General features: G+C 50.9%; 4 protein-coding genes across 4 annotated transcripts; 2 read left to right on the top strand and 2 right to left on the bottom strand.

The window, feature by feature from the left end:
- Positions 1–649: 649 nt before the first annotated feature.
- On the top strand, positions 650–2,557 carry N7496_004037 (uncharacterized protein; the record flags this gene model as incomplete). Its single annotated transcript, XM_056696968.1, has 5 exons — positions 650–789; positions 842–903; positions 973–1,366; positions 1,426–1,485; positions 1,573–2,557. 5 exons carry the CDS (start codon positions 650–652, stop codon positions 2,555–2,557), a joined length of 1,641 nt encoding a protein of 546 aa, XP_056559180.1.
- Positions 2,558–3,932: 1,375 nt separating this feature from the next.
- On the top strand, positions 3,933–5,588 carry N7496_004036 (carboxylesterase/lipase family protein; the record flags this gene model as incomplete). Its single annotated transcript, XM_056696967.1, has 1 exon — positions 3,933–5,588. One exon carries the CDS (start codon positions 3,933–3,935, stop codon positions 5,586–5,588), a length of 1,656 nt encoding a protein of 551 aa, XP_056559179.1.
- A 1,913-nt stretch (positions 5,589–7,501) lies between these two features.
- N7496_004035 (mitochondrial 37S ribosomal protein mS45) lies at positions 7,502–8,899 on the bottom strand (the record flags this gene model as incomplete). Its single annotated transcript, XM_056696966.1, has 2 exons — positions 7,502–8,185; positions 8,429–8,899. The coding sequence occupies 2 exons, from the start codon at positions 8,897–8,899 to the stop codon at positions 7,502–7,504; spliced, it is 1,155 nt and encodes a 384-aa protein (XP_056559178.1).
- A 2,085-nt stretch (positions 8,900–10,984) lies between these two features.
- On the bottom strand, positions 10,985–12,826 carry N7496_004034 (RNA-binding protein; the record flags this gene model as incomplete). Its single annotated transcript, XM_056696965.1, has 1 exon — positions 10,985–12,826. The coding sequence occupies one exon, from the start codon at positions 12,824–12,826 to the stop codon at positions 10,985–10,987; it is 1,842 nt and encodes a 613-aa protein (XP_056559177.1).
- Between the last annotated feature and the right edge of the window lie 703 nt (positions 12,827–13,529).

The raw sequence follows: 13,529 nt of genomic DNA, 5'->3' as shown, positions 1-13,529 counted from the left end.
CTTGGCCATTCGTGGCATTTGTTTAGGTTCTAGTCAATCAATATCCCCATTCAACACCTATGAATATTGCGGGTTGTGCTCTGATAGGTGTCGCCATGGCGGCGATTTGAATAAAGGATAGTGGGAGACTCTTTGTGTCTTTCTTGATTAAGCTTATATTCAGTAATAATAATCTCAAAGGATCGATATAAATTCTTCTAGAACAAGGAATATGGAGAGTTTAACGATAACAAGGGCAGTCTTCTTTGTGGATAGCCACAACATTCTCAAGGGCGATGCGCCAACGACAAGTCCACGGCAATCTTTCTCAGCGTAGAGCAATGCATCAAGCTTGGCCAATCGGATTTCAGCGCTTTGAAAAGCTCGGAATTATCGAATATGTGCATATCCCCTGCCTACCCCGACCTACTCGAGTGGGCGGCGGGACCCTTGCGGGACGCTTCCCTTCCCCGCATTTTCTGGACGGGACGATATGCCTTTATTGAGCGTGTTGATTTGTTTCATTATATACAGCATGTCTCTAGTAGGCTCAAACAATTCCTACCTCTCATCCCTGTTCTTGTACCTTCTTTCGACCTCGGCATGAAACACGCCTTCTTTCCTAGTCTCTACTTTTCGATTGTTACAAAATTGTGCACAGGTCACCAACATGTTGTCTATGCAGCATAATGAAGCCCCTGAAGTCAGATCTCGCAACGGTTTGTCACTGGAGGACATGATCCCTGGCACTGAGATAATGAGGGAATCGGAGGAGTACGATATAACAACCCTTTCTAAGAATGGATTCGTGTAAGGCATATTCACTGGCTCTCTTTCCGACTCCCTGGCTCACTAAGAAAAGGCTCATTCCACATCCTTCAAACGACCCAAGCGATCCTCTCAACTGGTCCAAGCCCTGGAAGTGTAAGATACCCATTCGTTGACTTTCGAGATGATAAAGGAATTTCAGAATTAACCCAAATTCGAGGGTAGACCTGGTGATGACAACACAGTTTCTCTTCCTATTCGTATCGGTCGAGTCGGCTCTTTCCATGGGCCCAATGTTTCCCTTCTTCGCGGCCGAGTTTCACCTCAACGATACACAACTTAGTCTGTTGACTGGAGCCTGCGTCCTGGCTCTCGGATACTCGAATTTTATCATTGTGCCGTGCTCAAATATATTCGGTCGTCGCTTGACAAGTTTAGTGTTTTGCATCTTGGGAGTTGCAACATGTATCTGGCAAGCTCTGGCCAAAAGCCACTCGAGCCTTCTAGCAGCTCGAGCAGTTAATGGAGTTGCTACCGCAACTAGCGAGACTCTATTGGTTCAGGTTGTCACAGATATGCTGTTTCTACATGAGAGGGGATTTTGGACTGGCGTTTATTTGTAGGACCTTTGATGTGCTTCTTCCCGCCTTGTTGTTTACTAACTAAATGATACTCCAGCACCGGATACTTCCTCGGATTATTCCTTGGCCCTGTGATTGCCGGAAATATTGCCCAGAGGTACGTTGAGGGGGTTGAGTCCTCTGTCACAAATTATGCTTGAACTCAGTCAGAATGAATTCTTGTACAATTACTAATACTACGCAGATTCGGTTGGCGAAGCTTTTTCTGGCTTTCACTTGCCATGACCTGCTTCAATCTCTTCAACCTTCTCTTCTGCTTTCCAGAAACCAAGTTCAACCGCCGAGTAGCTGCTACGGGAACTCGAGAAGCAAATCACTCACTGTCTCCCGAGGATGCAGATAATTCCACCCCAAAGGAGGCGCTTGAGCATCTGGAAAGCGTCGAGGGCCACGCCACAGCTGTCGGCCATGGCCGGCCCTCGAAGGCCCAATATCGACTATGGCAGACTCCTGCAGAAGATTGGAAAGATTTTCTGATTCGTGATATTATTTCCCCCTTGAGAGTTTTCCCTTTCCCAATCATCTTTTGGGCCGGTCTGAATGTAGCTGGTCCAGCGAACCTTCTACTATTTTGGAACCTGACGGAATCCACCGTGCTTGGAACTTCCCCGTACAACTTTAACCCAGCGGCAGTTGGATATGCCAACTTTGCATTCGCGGTTGGCGGTATCATTGGTCTGCTGACCGCAGGGCCATTTTCCGACTGGGTCGCCATGAAAGCTACCGCAAGAAATGGTGGGATCCGGGAAGCCGAGATGCGACTGCCTGCCTTGATTCCATACTGCATCACTACAGTCATTGGAATCGTCATTGGTGGGCTCGGCTACCAGAAGGTATGGGATTGGCCAATAATTCTTGTCATTGGATATGGATTCAGTGGGCTTTGCGTGACGGCAGTTCCCACTATCGCGGTTGCTTACGCTGTTGATTGCTACAAGCCTATATCGGGAGAAATCATGGTTGTTGCAACTGTGATCAAAAACACGTGCGGATTCGCGATGAGTTACTGGGTATCTCCGCTAGCTGCACGTACCGGGTGGTTTACGCCTGCGATGGTCGAGTTTGCTCTGACTGTGGGCCCCCTGCTGCTGGGAATTCCTATCTACTTTTATGGCAAGACACTTCGACGACTGACTAGGAATTCGGTGGTGCACTCCTACGCAGGATGAAGGGTGAAGTTGTCGCTGTATAGGAGAATGCTAGATTAAATTGAATAAACCTCATCCGGTGCTGAGTGTCTTGACATGATGTCAATTCTTCATCTTTGGTTATCCTTCCACTCCCCCAGCATTATATTTCCGGTATAGTCCAGTCACCTACGGAGCACTCCTACCGACGCTAACCTAAAATCATCACTTATTTCAGCAAATAATCAACGCCCACTAATGTAACGCTACCCATGCCTTTTTTACGTTGTGCAGTCCTTTCCAATTCTGTATCCTACAAATTAATGTTTGCTAAATCTCAAAATAGTACATCGAAGCCAAATACCTAGAAAGACTGCTCGGATATTCCGCCAAATAAATCCCCGGCAAAAGGCCGTTTAGCCTGTTTCCACGTCATGGCTTGTCTTAATTTCCAATAGCAGCGAGAAAATTAACTTTGTCACACGTTAGACGTCGGCCGACTCGGTTCACAGCACAGCCGATCTTTTAGGTGCATAGGGCCGCCCCGCTTAGCGTGCGCCTCTCCCTTGGATAAATGTGCCAAGGTGCGGAGGCAGTAGTCCTCGGGGATAGAATATGTAGTGTCTATTTTGAAACCTCGGAGATCTGCAACTTGCAACTCGACACATTCACACACAGCCCCCTCGGAGATCGTACCTGCAGGTGTCAACTCGGCCCGAGATTCTGTATTGGGAATCCCAAGCCGAACACCAGGCACACTGGCCTCTCTTTCAGTTGAAACCCCAGGCTCTTGTCCTACGCGGCCCATCCCTTAGCTCGGGGCTTGAGTACGAATCAGTCAGGATCGTCGTTGGACTTCCCGCTCACTATGAGCCTTCGGTAATTGAGTTTCTTCAGGATCGTCCGATACTTCCCCATATTGAATGCATTCCCCTCCCAAATTATCCGAATAACCTGAACGATACAAACGCCCTCTGCAGATATATTCAATAGCTGCTCTCAAGACATGAAATGTAAACCTCTAGAATCATGTTAATTGGTCTGAGTACTCTGGTAATCCTGTTAGAACTTTTAACTGGGGAAGTGATCTAGCACCTGAACCACTGTCGTCATCCGAACACGCCCTCGAGTCTCCACATGCACTGACCTGCTGGTTTTGTAGCTCCGGGAAAATCGGGATCAATTCACCTCTAACCTTTAAACATGATACTCGGCCAACCATATTCAACGAATGTTTACCTAGTGGAGCCAGGGGCACTACCTATCTCGGTGAGGATCACCATGGGTATTGCGTGGGCTATGTTTAGAGTCTTGAGTATATAAGAGCACTCGAATATCCATCAATCCAGTTGATGAAATAACACAGTTTTCCATTCTCAGAACTTTATCCATTCATTTTGAACCCTTCGATCAACGCATGGCTTCTTTCGTCACAAAGGGCCTCGCGTCCCTGGCTGTCGCTGCTACAGTTGCCCAGGCACAGCTATGGGATAAGGTCATTGAGACATCATACGGTCCCGTCCAGGGATATCAGTACTTCAACGAATCGACTCTGGAGAAGTTCTTCGATATTTCCGAGTCCAACGTTACAGCTTTCTTGGGTATTCCCTTCGCTGCCGATACTGGCTACCAAAACCGCTGGAAGGCACCGCAGCCTCGCGAGCGATGGAACCAAACCCTAAAGGCTACTGCTTTTGGCCCTGCCTGTCCAAGCGCCGATGCGTCCGACATCAGTGAGGACTGTCTGAGTCTCAACATCTGGACCAATGCTGGTACTGGTGATGCTAAGCTCCCTGTTATGGTGTGGAATCAGGGCTCGGATGAAACTAGCGACAACAACTGGTGGTACGGCGGTGGTATGGCCTTGAAGGATGTCATTCTCATCACTTTCAACCGTCGTGATGATGCATTCGGTTACCTTGCTCATCCGGAACTCAACGAGGAAGGATACAAGGCTACCGGACACAAGACCTCCGGTAACTACGGTATCCTCGACCAGCTGGAGGTACTCAAGTGGGTGCAGAAGAACATTGCCAAGTTTGGTGGTGATCCAGACCGTGTCGTTGTGGCCGGTCAGTCCTTTGGCTCTTCTCAGGTTTACCACGCCGTCAACAGCCCTCTCTTCACCGGATACTTCCACGGTGGAATCTCCCAGTCCGGTATCAGATACCCCTACGATACCCTCCTGGCAGGTCTAGCTACTTCTTACGTGAACATGTCAACTGCAATCGAGCACGGAGTCAGCTATACCACCAACCACAACGTATCAACCATCGCCGAGCTGCGCACTCTCTCCATGGAGGACCTCCTGATCGGTTCCCAGGACCGTGTCGGCAACGAGTCTATCTGGTGGGTGACCGCACTGTCGGCAGGCTACCCACTCGTCTTCAAGCCCGTGCTGGACGGCTACGTCCTTCCAGAGAAGTACATTGAGACGTTGCTCAACGGACCCGCCAACGACGTCCCCGTCATCACCGGCAACACCAAGGACGAATCCGGTGCCTCGCCCCAGACCGACTACACAATCGCCGAGTACGAGTACTACTGCACTCTCAAGTACGGCAACCTGTCCAGCCGTTACTTCCAGCTCTACCCAGACCACAAGAACCAGACTATCGCAGACCAAGCCTGGAACGCCGCTGCTCGCGACACCTCCCTCATCGGTTCCTGGGCTTACGCAACGGATTGGTACAAGGCCGCTTCGTCGTCCTTCTACACTTACTACTGGACCCACGCGCCTCCCGGTCAGGATCAGGGAGCTTTCCACCAGTCGGAGATCATGTATGCGCTCAACGCTCTCTATGCGAATGCCGATACCTACCCTTTCACCGAGACGGACTATAAGATTCAGGAGAAGATGTCTTCGTACTGGGCCAACTTTGCGAAGACCTTGGATCCAAATCAGGGTGGTTCGTATGCTGGAAATGGTGCGCTGCCTCAGTGGAGTCCCAGCAGTGCGAATGGCACCCAGGTTGTCATGGAGCTGGGTAATTACTTCGGTAATGTTCCCATTGCGAAGCCGAAGCAGGTCAAGTTGATTATGGATTACTTCCATCAACAGGTTCCCTATTAGAGGGCATCTCGACGTGACTTAATTTGAGACGTTTCCAGTCGGAAGGAAATCGGTTCTTCTGACGGATGGAATTGCTTTATTTGTGTATATCTACAACGTCGATGTATTTTATACTATGAAGTGGAAATAAGACTAGCTGTGAGGTATATAGTAGCAGTTGAAAAGTCTGCATCGCGATATGCTCCAGCTTCTTCAATTTTGAAAGATTATTCTGAAAGTCTTGATTATTTACCTGGACGATTTAGACATATGTCATAATTTATCTTAAACAACAAGACTCTTAGGGTCTTGGATTTTATTAGCCTCTTAGATTCATGGAACGTCATTAAAGGCCTTATCTCCAACCACTTTGGTAGCCAAGTAAGATGATACTGAATTATAGCTTCCTTGGGCACTTCCTTAAGAAACCGAATAAGCTGCAGTACTCTCACAAATCCTAGCTACTCTCAGCTACCCAAAACCACGTCACATGCAACCACCTCTGCACCTCCACCAGCTGCAGCTTGCAGTTTGCAGTCTCCCTGCACCAATCAACCACAGCACAAACCATCCACAAAGAACAACTCACCTACAGAACCATCATACCGGGCAGCACCCAGCCAGCAAACCCCCAATAAAAGCAAGACCCAATCCATAAGCAAAACCTGCACCCCCATTTGTCAATTAAGTCTTATATACAGCCATCACTGGTGATCACCCTGCGGACCCTGCGCAGCTATCGCACGCCGCATATAACCGCCCACATAGCACATGAACTCTGCAGTGCCCAACAGGCCAAGTCCCCCGCCCAGCACACTTAGTACTAAGTACATTTAGCATGACAATCTCCAAGGCAGGGCGGGGTATCAGTCGTACAGACCATGATGGCGGGGGTGTGTGTTCTCCATTCATGTGAGCAAGTCACTTAGGTCATGGGTACTGCCGTATCCTGCATTGTAACAAAGAACCAGCATCCTGGGGCCGGAGCGGCTGACTTTAGGTGCGGGGATTGTGCTACATATTGTTCTCCATTACAAGGTTTTTTGCTTTGTCTGGCGTGGTGGGGGGGGTTCTGCTTACAGTACGGTCAGGGTTTCAAGGCTCTGAGGACTTGGCTAAAGTCTTATATACATCTGGTGATCTGCCTGGGTGGTTACTCTAAGGCGCGCCATCTCCAGCCCTACCATATCCCTACTGTTGAATAAACCATCCTTTGAAACCTCGATCGCGACATACCTACACATCCTCTATCCACAAAATTTTCTTCATTCCAGCCATTTACTTCAGCTACGACAGATAATACTGTCCACAATCACACCACACCAAGCATTCTTGCCCAAATCCATGCCCTCGTTATCTACATCCACCTCCACCAAATCTCCATCAACATCTTCAACTATGCAGCCAGCATCCGAATCTTCCAACAAAACAACCTGGGCTCACAGCCTCTTAACCTCAATCCGAGAATTCTTCATCGGCAGCCCTTCCTCTCAGGAAAGTGACGCCGATGCCGTGGAGGGATGGGTGGGTGTGCGAAGTGGTCGAGGGAGGTGTCGCTCCGTTGGGGAGGTTCATTAATATCCATTCGTGACTTGATGACGGCGTCCCATATCGACTTTTCTATTTCGGGGGTATTTTCTGCGGTGTTTGGTGTGATTCTGATCATGAGCATAATGAATTGATGTTTGGCTTTGACACGTACTGGATTTCATCAAATGGTTTACGAGGGATATGGCAATACAAGAACAATGACAAATATCGTGTCAAGTATGAAAACAGTCCATGGTATGTTATGGTATAGATACAGGGTTGGAATAGAAACATCGCCAAACAGATGTATAAGTACAAGTACAATTGCTCGTCTCCCCATCATGCGGGAAGACGGCGCCCACATTCAGGGCCAAAACACGACCAATATATCCCCTGCATGAAGCTTAAGCCTCAACGCGAGTAGGAATCTTGACCATGCCGCGCTTGCGGTCTTCAGCCGGAATACCGTACCGGCGGCCAGGAGCCCAGGGAGCACGGCCATCCACGCCAACGGTCTCCTTGGTGAACTTGGCATCCTGGATGCGATATTCGAATCGGCTACGCTCGGGCTCGACGTGCTGAATGCTCTTCTCACGACGAGCCTGGGCAAGCTCACGGCGCTGCTTCTCGGCGGCCTCCTGCTTCTCGAGACGCTCGGCGTGACGCTGTGCCACAGTGCGACGCTCGTTGGGGAAGGCCTTGCGGTCAAGCTCCAGCTTGACCAACTGCGGGTGAGGAATACGCACATCCGCAGGTTGAAGAACCTGTCGGGCATTCTTGCCCTTGCCAACCCACTCAATCGAGTTGGGGTTCTCAATGATGTCGTCGACCAGGTCTGAGGGGTGGGAGATCTTGTCGGCAACCGCCTTTTCCAATGTTGGAGCGCCGGAGAAGACGCGACCGGCGTCGACACGAGTGAATGATCGTGACTCGGGCACGGGGTAGAAGATCTGGGCGCCGGTGGAAGGGTGGGCGGGAAGATCGTTAATAGGTTCGTGGAAGGGTTGGCGCTCGCCTTCCTGGGCAAGCGGGGTGGTCGGGATCATTTCATGGACCGCACGAGCATATGGCAATGCGAGGGGTTTGCCCTGAGTTGACAGATTGTGTCAGTCATGTTTGCCAAGTCACATAAAAACGAGTTTCCAAGGAAAGAAGGTTGACAGCAAGTGGATCAGGAAAAAGGGTGTTTTTAACCAGTCAAGCTAGAGCCTGTGTCTTCAAGACTAATCGATTTTTTGTTGTCTCATCATATGCGTCGGGGGGATGTGGGGGGGGAAAAGGGCTTCGAATGAGGATCCGAAAAAACAGTAACAAGTGCGAAAAATCCTTACCTGTGCTCGTTGTCTCCTCTCCATCTCCACCAACCGCACTACAGCCGCAATGCGTTTCATATCGATACCAAGCTCGACACTTACAGCACGCAAACTCTTCTTCTTCTCGACGACCCGCACGTAGACCTCATTCCGCAGCTCCTCGCTGAGGACAGTCTCGCTAAGGAAGTTCCGGTTACCCGGGAACGGGCGCGGCGCCTCGTTACTATCGCCATCACGTTCTGCCCGGCCTGACAGGTAGTTTGTTTCGCCAGGGATGTGATGCTTCAATGTAGCTCCCTCGGTAGAGAGCCATTGGAACATTTGCCGACGAAGCTTGGTCTGTGGAGCCGCCGTCGCGGAGAACTGACGGGAGAAGAGTTGTGATGAAGGGCATGTGGATGAGATGGAGGATGTGGAGGAGGATTGAGAGGATGTGAGATAGGGGAGGAGGGCATTGGAGACACGCCGGCTCTGTATCCGTTGTGCCATCTTAACGTGAGAGGAGACCCGGCAATCCCGGACCCAGGGATTGGGGCAATTGAAGAATTAAAATTGATAAAGGAGTGGGAATATCAGCAGTAGACAAATGCAGCGGCTAATTAAGGGCTGGCGCTGCAATTGTTGGGTTGGGGGATCGTGAGTGAGTAGAGGATGTTTTGTGGCAGGAGAAGAAACTTTTCCGCGAGGGAAGGTTGTCGGTGCTGTCACGTGATATAGCACCCTCAACAACTCCTCGGGGTAGGAAGTGTCGAGGTATCTAGCCACATGGATATTTGGAAATAACATTGCAGCACCGTTGAAGTCGTGAAGTTCGTACAGTTCCTTTAAGTTCTTCTTTTTTCAACCCCCTCATGAATATCGATCTATGCAAAAGCTTGGAGTCGACCTTTTTTGGATTCCTCGGCCAACACGTTGGAATATATTCTAGCTTGGGTACTCCATACCTACAGGTAACGATATCTACCAGTTTTACATCCCAAGTAGACCTACACGACAAGAGATATTCAACGAACATAATTCCCAATTACATTCTTCGCATACAGAAGATTCCCTAGCTTACAGCACCAATCTAAATTGCAACCAGTCCATTCCATCGCATCAAGTACGAATCGAAGCAAAGGTATCAATCTCAGCACCACCAAGCAACCAACATGAGTGAAGAATGTAAAGCAGACACCCGAGGTCCCAAAAATAGAGTATGATCTCGAGGAGAAAAGAAAAGAGAAACGCCAATATCCTCCAAGCCTTTGGCAAAAGTTTACCCATAACCTCCTTAAGCCAGCAGATCCAGAACCAGAGCCAGAATCCAGAACTCATGAATATCCTAGGTATGTCCTTCCAATCCACAGTAAAACACCCTAGCCGATGGAGCCTTGACCATGAAAAGATGAAGAGCGAATCCCAATGGCAATGCAAGCCAGCCTATCCATTTAATCTCAAGCAAAGAAACCAAACAACCGGCTATGAAACCAAACCAATAGACCGAGCGTGAGCCAGACGCCTTCTTTTTCTCCGTCGCTAGTAAAGGGGAGAAACACTTGTATGATGGGTGATGAGTTGTGAACACGAAGAACTGGATGAGGAAAAAAGCCTTTAGAAACGCCAGCGATTCGACTGCTGCCGAGGCCACGAGCCACGAAAGATTCATGCGCGAGTGGACGGGTATTATGAAGGCGGAAGAAGTGTAGAAGTGGAAATATGGGTTTAAAAAGGGACAATAGAAGAAGGGAGTTGATAGAATAAAGCCACATAAGACACCGTCTTGGGTACTTGAATGGGAAAAAAAATGACGAATAATTGCAAGTGTAAGGAATAGAAGAGCAAGAAAAAGCTAACAAGTTCAATTTCCGGTTCACACATGAAGATGCACTCAATAAAGCAGTTGGATGTAAAGGGGAATCACGGTCGAAGAAAACAAGGGTTAAAAGACAAACCCCATGGGCCACAATCCCCGGAGGACGACTCGGCCCTTTTTGACAAGGCTGATCGAGTGGGTTGACAACTCCAGAAAATGGATAGGGAAGAGGAATAGAATAAGCGTACGCAGAAGCAGCAAAAACAGGAATAGCACAAGGGTATGAAGGTGTCAATGGAAAGAACGCAATGAGACAGAATTTCAAACGCGCTGTGCTCGCGCCGCCGTGCCCCGACCACAATAAGAATACAAGCTTGCAATGACCTGAAATGCAATCCTCCCGAGGGAAATAAAAAAAAAGGAATGTGAAAGAAAAGAGCGCCCGAGTCCCCATGCAATAGGAAAAAAGAAGACAACAACAGCAACACATTAACCTGAACAAGCCACGTCACGCAGACCATTAAAAAAACGGGATCAGAAGTAAACACAAGAGGGAGTAAACACAAGAGGGGAAAGAGAACCGTAACGCGAAGAAAACCATAACAAACAAAAAGAAAGCAGAGTCCCAAATTTCAATACTCCCGAGAGTTATGCAGCCGCCGAATGCTGATTCTAGCTCGCGAAACGAAAGGAACCCCCAAATGCGCCAGATACCCCAGGTTCGTTCATCAAACATGCCGGACATTATCTCGAATATAATGCTTCGGGGACCATTTCCCTTAGCGACCCATCATGTAGTCAGGGTAGAAGGAATTGTAGCCATTCATGTTCGGCCCCGCATTGTTGCCAGCGGCAGCTCCAGGAGGCGGCGGCGACATCATCATGGCATTACCTCCACTAGTGCGAATCCCTAGACCCGAGTTATGGTTGAAAGTGCCGTTGCCCACCATAGCGTGTGGGTTCCCATTGCCGTGTGCAACGTGCAGAGCGTTGCCATTGCGCAAGGGCATGGGCATAGCGAGTCCCGGAGGAGCAGCTAGCCCCGGAGGAGGCCCACTGACCGAGGAGAACATGTGGCTATGCATCCCACTCAAGTTGCTGCCTCCAGGAACACCACCGGGGCCCTGAAGAGGGTTGGATGCACTCATGCTGCCTGGCTGACCGGAACGTACACCCAGGGGGTTCTTCGAGAAACTAAGGCGAATGCCAGTCTTGACGCTGTTGGACAACTTGTAGCCGTACAACTCGTTGAGTGCCTTGCTTGCCATTGCCACTTCGTCAAACTCCACAAAGCACATGGGCCCGTTTTGCTTGTTGCGGAAGCACAGTCGCTTGTAGCCGCGCTGCTTGGAGAACAGTGCCTTGAGCTCTTCCTCCGAGGTGTCTGGTGGTAGATTACCCACGTAAAGCGTGTTACACGGGGGGTTCAGGTCGTTTGGATTCGCAGCAGGGAGGCTATGGCGAGGAGTGTGCTGGCTGCCGCCGTATGGGAAGCCGTGGCCGTGGCCACCGGGATAGGCCGAGGATGGTCCACTGACACTGCCCATGCGCTGCCCAGGACCGTTGGAGGCGTAATTTGGCAAAGGCGGAGACGACATAGTGGTAGACAAAGATAGGTTGGCAAAGCGACTGGTCGGGATCTGAGGGTTGGTGGAGCGACGTGGGACAGAGACCGAAGCGGAGTGGCCGTTCTCTGCGTAGCCCACGGGATCCTTGAGCAGCTCGCCCGTCTCCTCGTCCGGATCTTCATCGATCATGGACTTGCCCGTCACGCGCGGCAGGTCACCCACTCCATTTCCGATGGGTGATTGCGGGGAGAAGAGACTGTGAAGACGGGAGCCGGATTCCGATGCCGAAGGCAGGCCCTCGCCGATGATTTGTGTAGAGGGGTTGGCCGCCGACAAACGCTCAAGGCTCTGGAAGGTGCCGTTGAAACGGGAGGATTGGCGCGACAGAGGGCCGTTTGAGGGGACACCACCTAGTAATCCCCGGCTGTTGGTATGATCGATGGTGTTGCGACGCGCATTCGACAAGGTAGATCCCACGGGACCCGGGTACATTTCCACCACCATGTTGGCGTCGTTCTTCGAATTCGGTTTGCCATCCAAAAGGGCGCGGGCCTCTTCTGCGGCGGGCAGGGTGTTGAATCGAGCGATCGCGCTCAGGAACCCGTCATCTTCCGGGTAATCAGAGGTCACAAAATCGGCATCGACAAAGTCTTTGGCGAAAAGGAGCATGCTGCGCAGAGCCTCACGACTGGTGTTACGAGGCAACTTGCGCATGAGAATCGCGCCACCTCCGTTGGCGCGCCCCAGGCCATTTAGGCCCTGGAGGTTACGGTCTGACTCGCCGAGGCGCATTCCGCTATCGAAGGAGGAGGATGGGCCGAGCGGCGAGAATGGATAAGTGAAAGTAGGAGCTAGAGACGTGGGCGCTTGCGAGACAGTTGGGCTGTAGACGTCGGTCGACATCGCATGCTGAGTCGTCGCGGGCGCCTGGGAGGAAGAATGCGAGAGCGGGTGCTGTGGTGGCGAAGAACCAGAAGACACAGACTCGGTGCGCTGTGTCGTGCCAAAGGAGCCGGGACTCGTTCGAGTGGACTGGTTCGAGCTGCCGCTCATCGGTGGAGTGAAATCGATCAGGGGGTTGCGCGACACGAAAGAGCGGATGAAGAAGAGGCGACAAGAACGGCGCGAGGGAATGGAAGGTGTCTCACGGCAGAGACGAGTGAGCGCGCGATAAATGCGACCGAGGGGGAGATGAAGCGCGGGATGCAGGAAAGAGGCGAAGGCGAGATTAGCGATTCAATCGGATGGCGAGTTCGCAAGGATCTTCGCTCCTCATCGGATCTGCGACGGTGGCGCGCGTATGAATTTGGCTATCACGACTGCTCCTTTATCTGAAGAAGGTGCGATCGGGTGGCAGATGGGCGCGGGCGAATCGCGGGTGTGGGGGGGGGGGGTGGTGGATGAGGAAGGTGAGGAAGGGAAGATGTCGAGGGAGGGAGGGGATGCAAAAGGATGAAAAGGGTTGAAAGGCGGAGGAGGGTTTCGAGGCTGAAAGGGCAAGAGGGGGAGGGGGTTGAGTGGGAAGTGCAGGAAGGGGGGAAGGGGGGGGGGGGGAGAGACGAAAGACGAGAGAGAGAAAAGAGTCCGGAACGGTCGAGTGCCAGTCCACAGGTGCCAGATCCATGGATCTGCTTTCACGACGCGACTGAATGGGACGGGGGTGATACAGGGGAAGTCACTGGGGGAGTACAGAGTGTAGAGAGAGAGAATTGCGGGCAATATGGGGACCGTGGAAGTACCCCGGTTATAAATTACC

Source organism: Penicillium cataractarum (genome assembly GCF_028827025.1).
Source record: "Penicillium cataractarum strain IBT 29864 chromosome Unknown utg000002l, whole genome shotgun sequence".
NCBI lineage: Eukaryota > Fungi > Ascomycota > Eurotiomycetes > Eurotiales > Aspergillaceae > Penicillium > Penicillium cataractarum.
The sequence above is the reverse complement of the archived record's forward strand: the minus strand, read 5'-3'. Positions and strand labels throughout refer to the sequence as shown.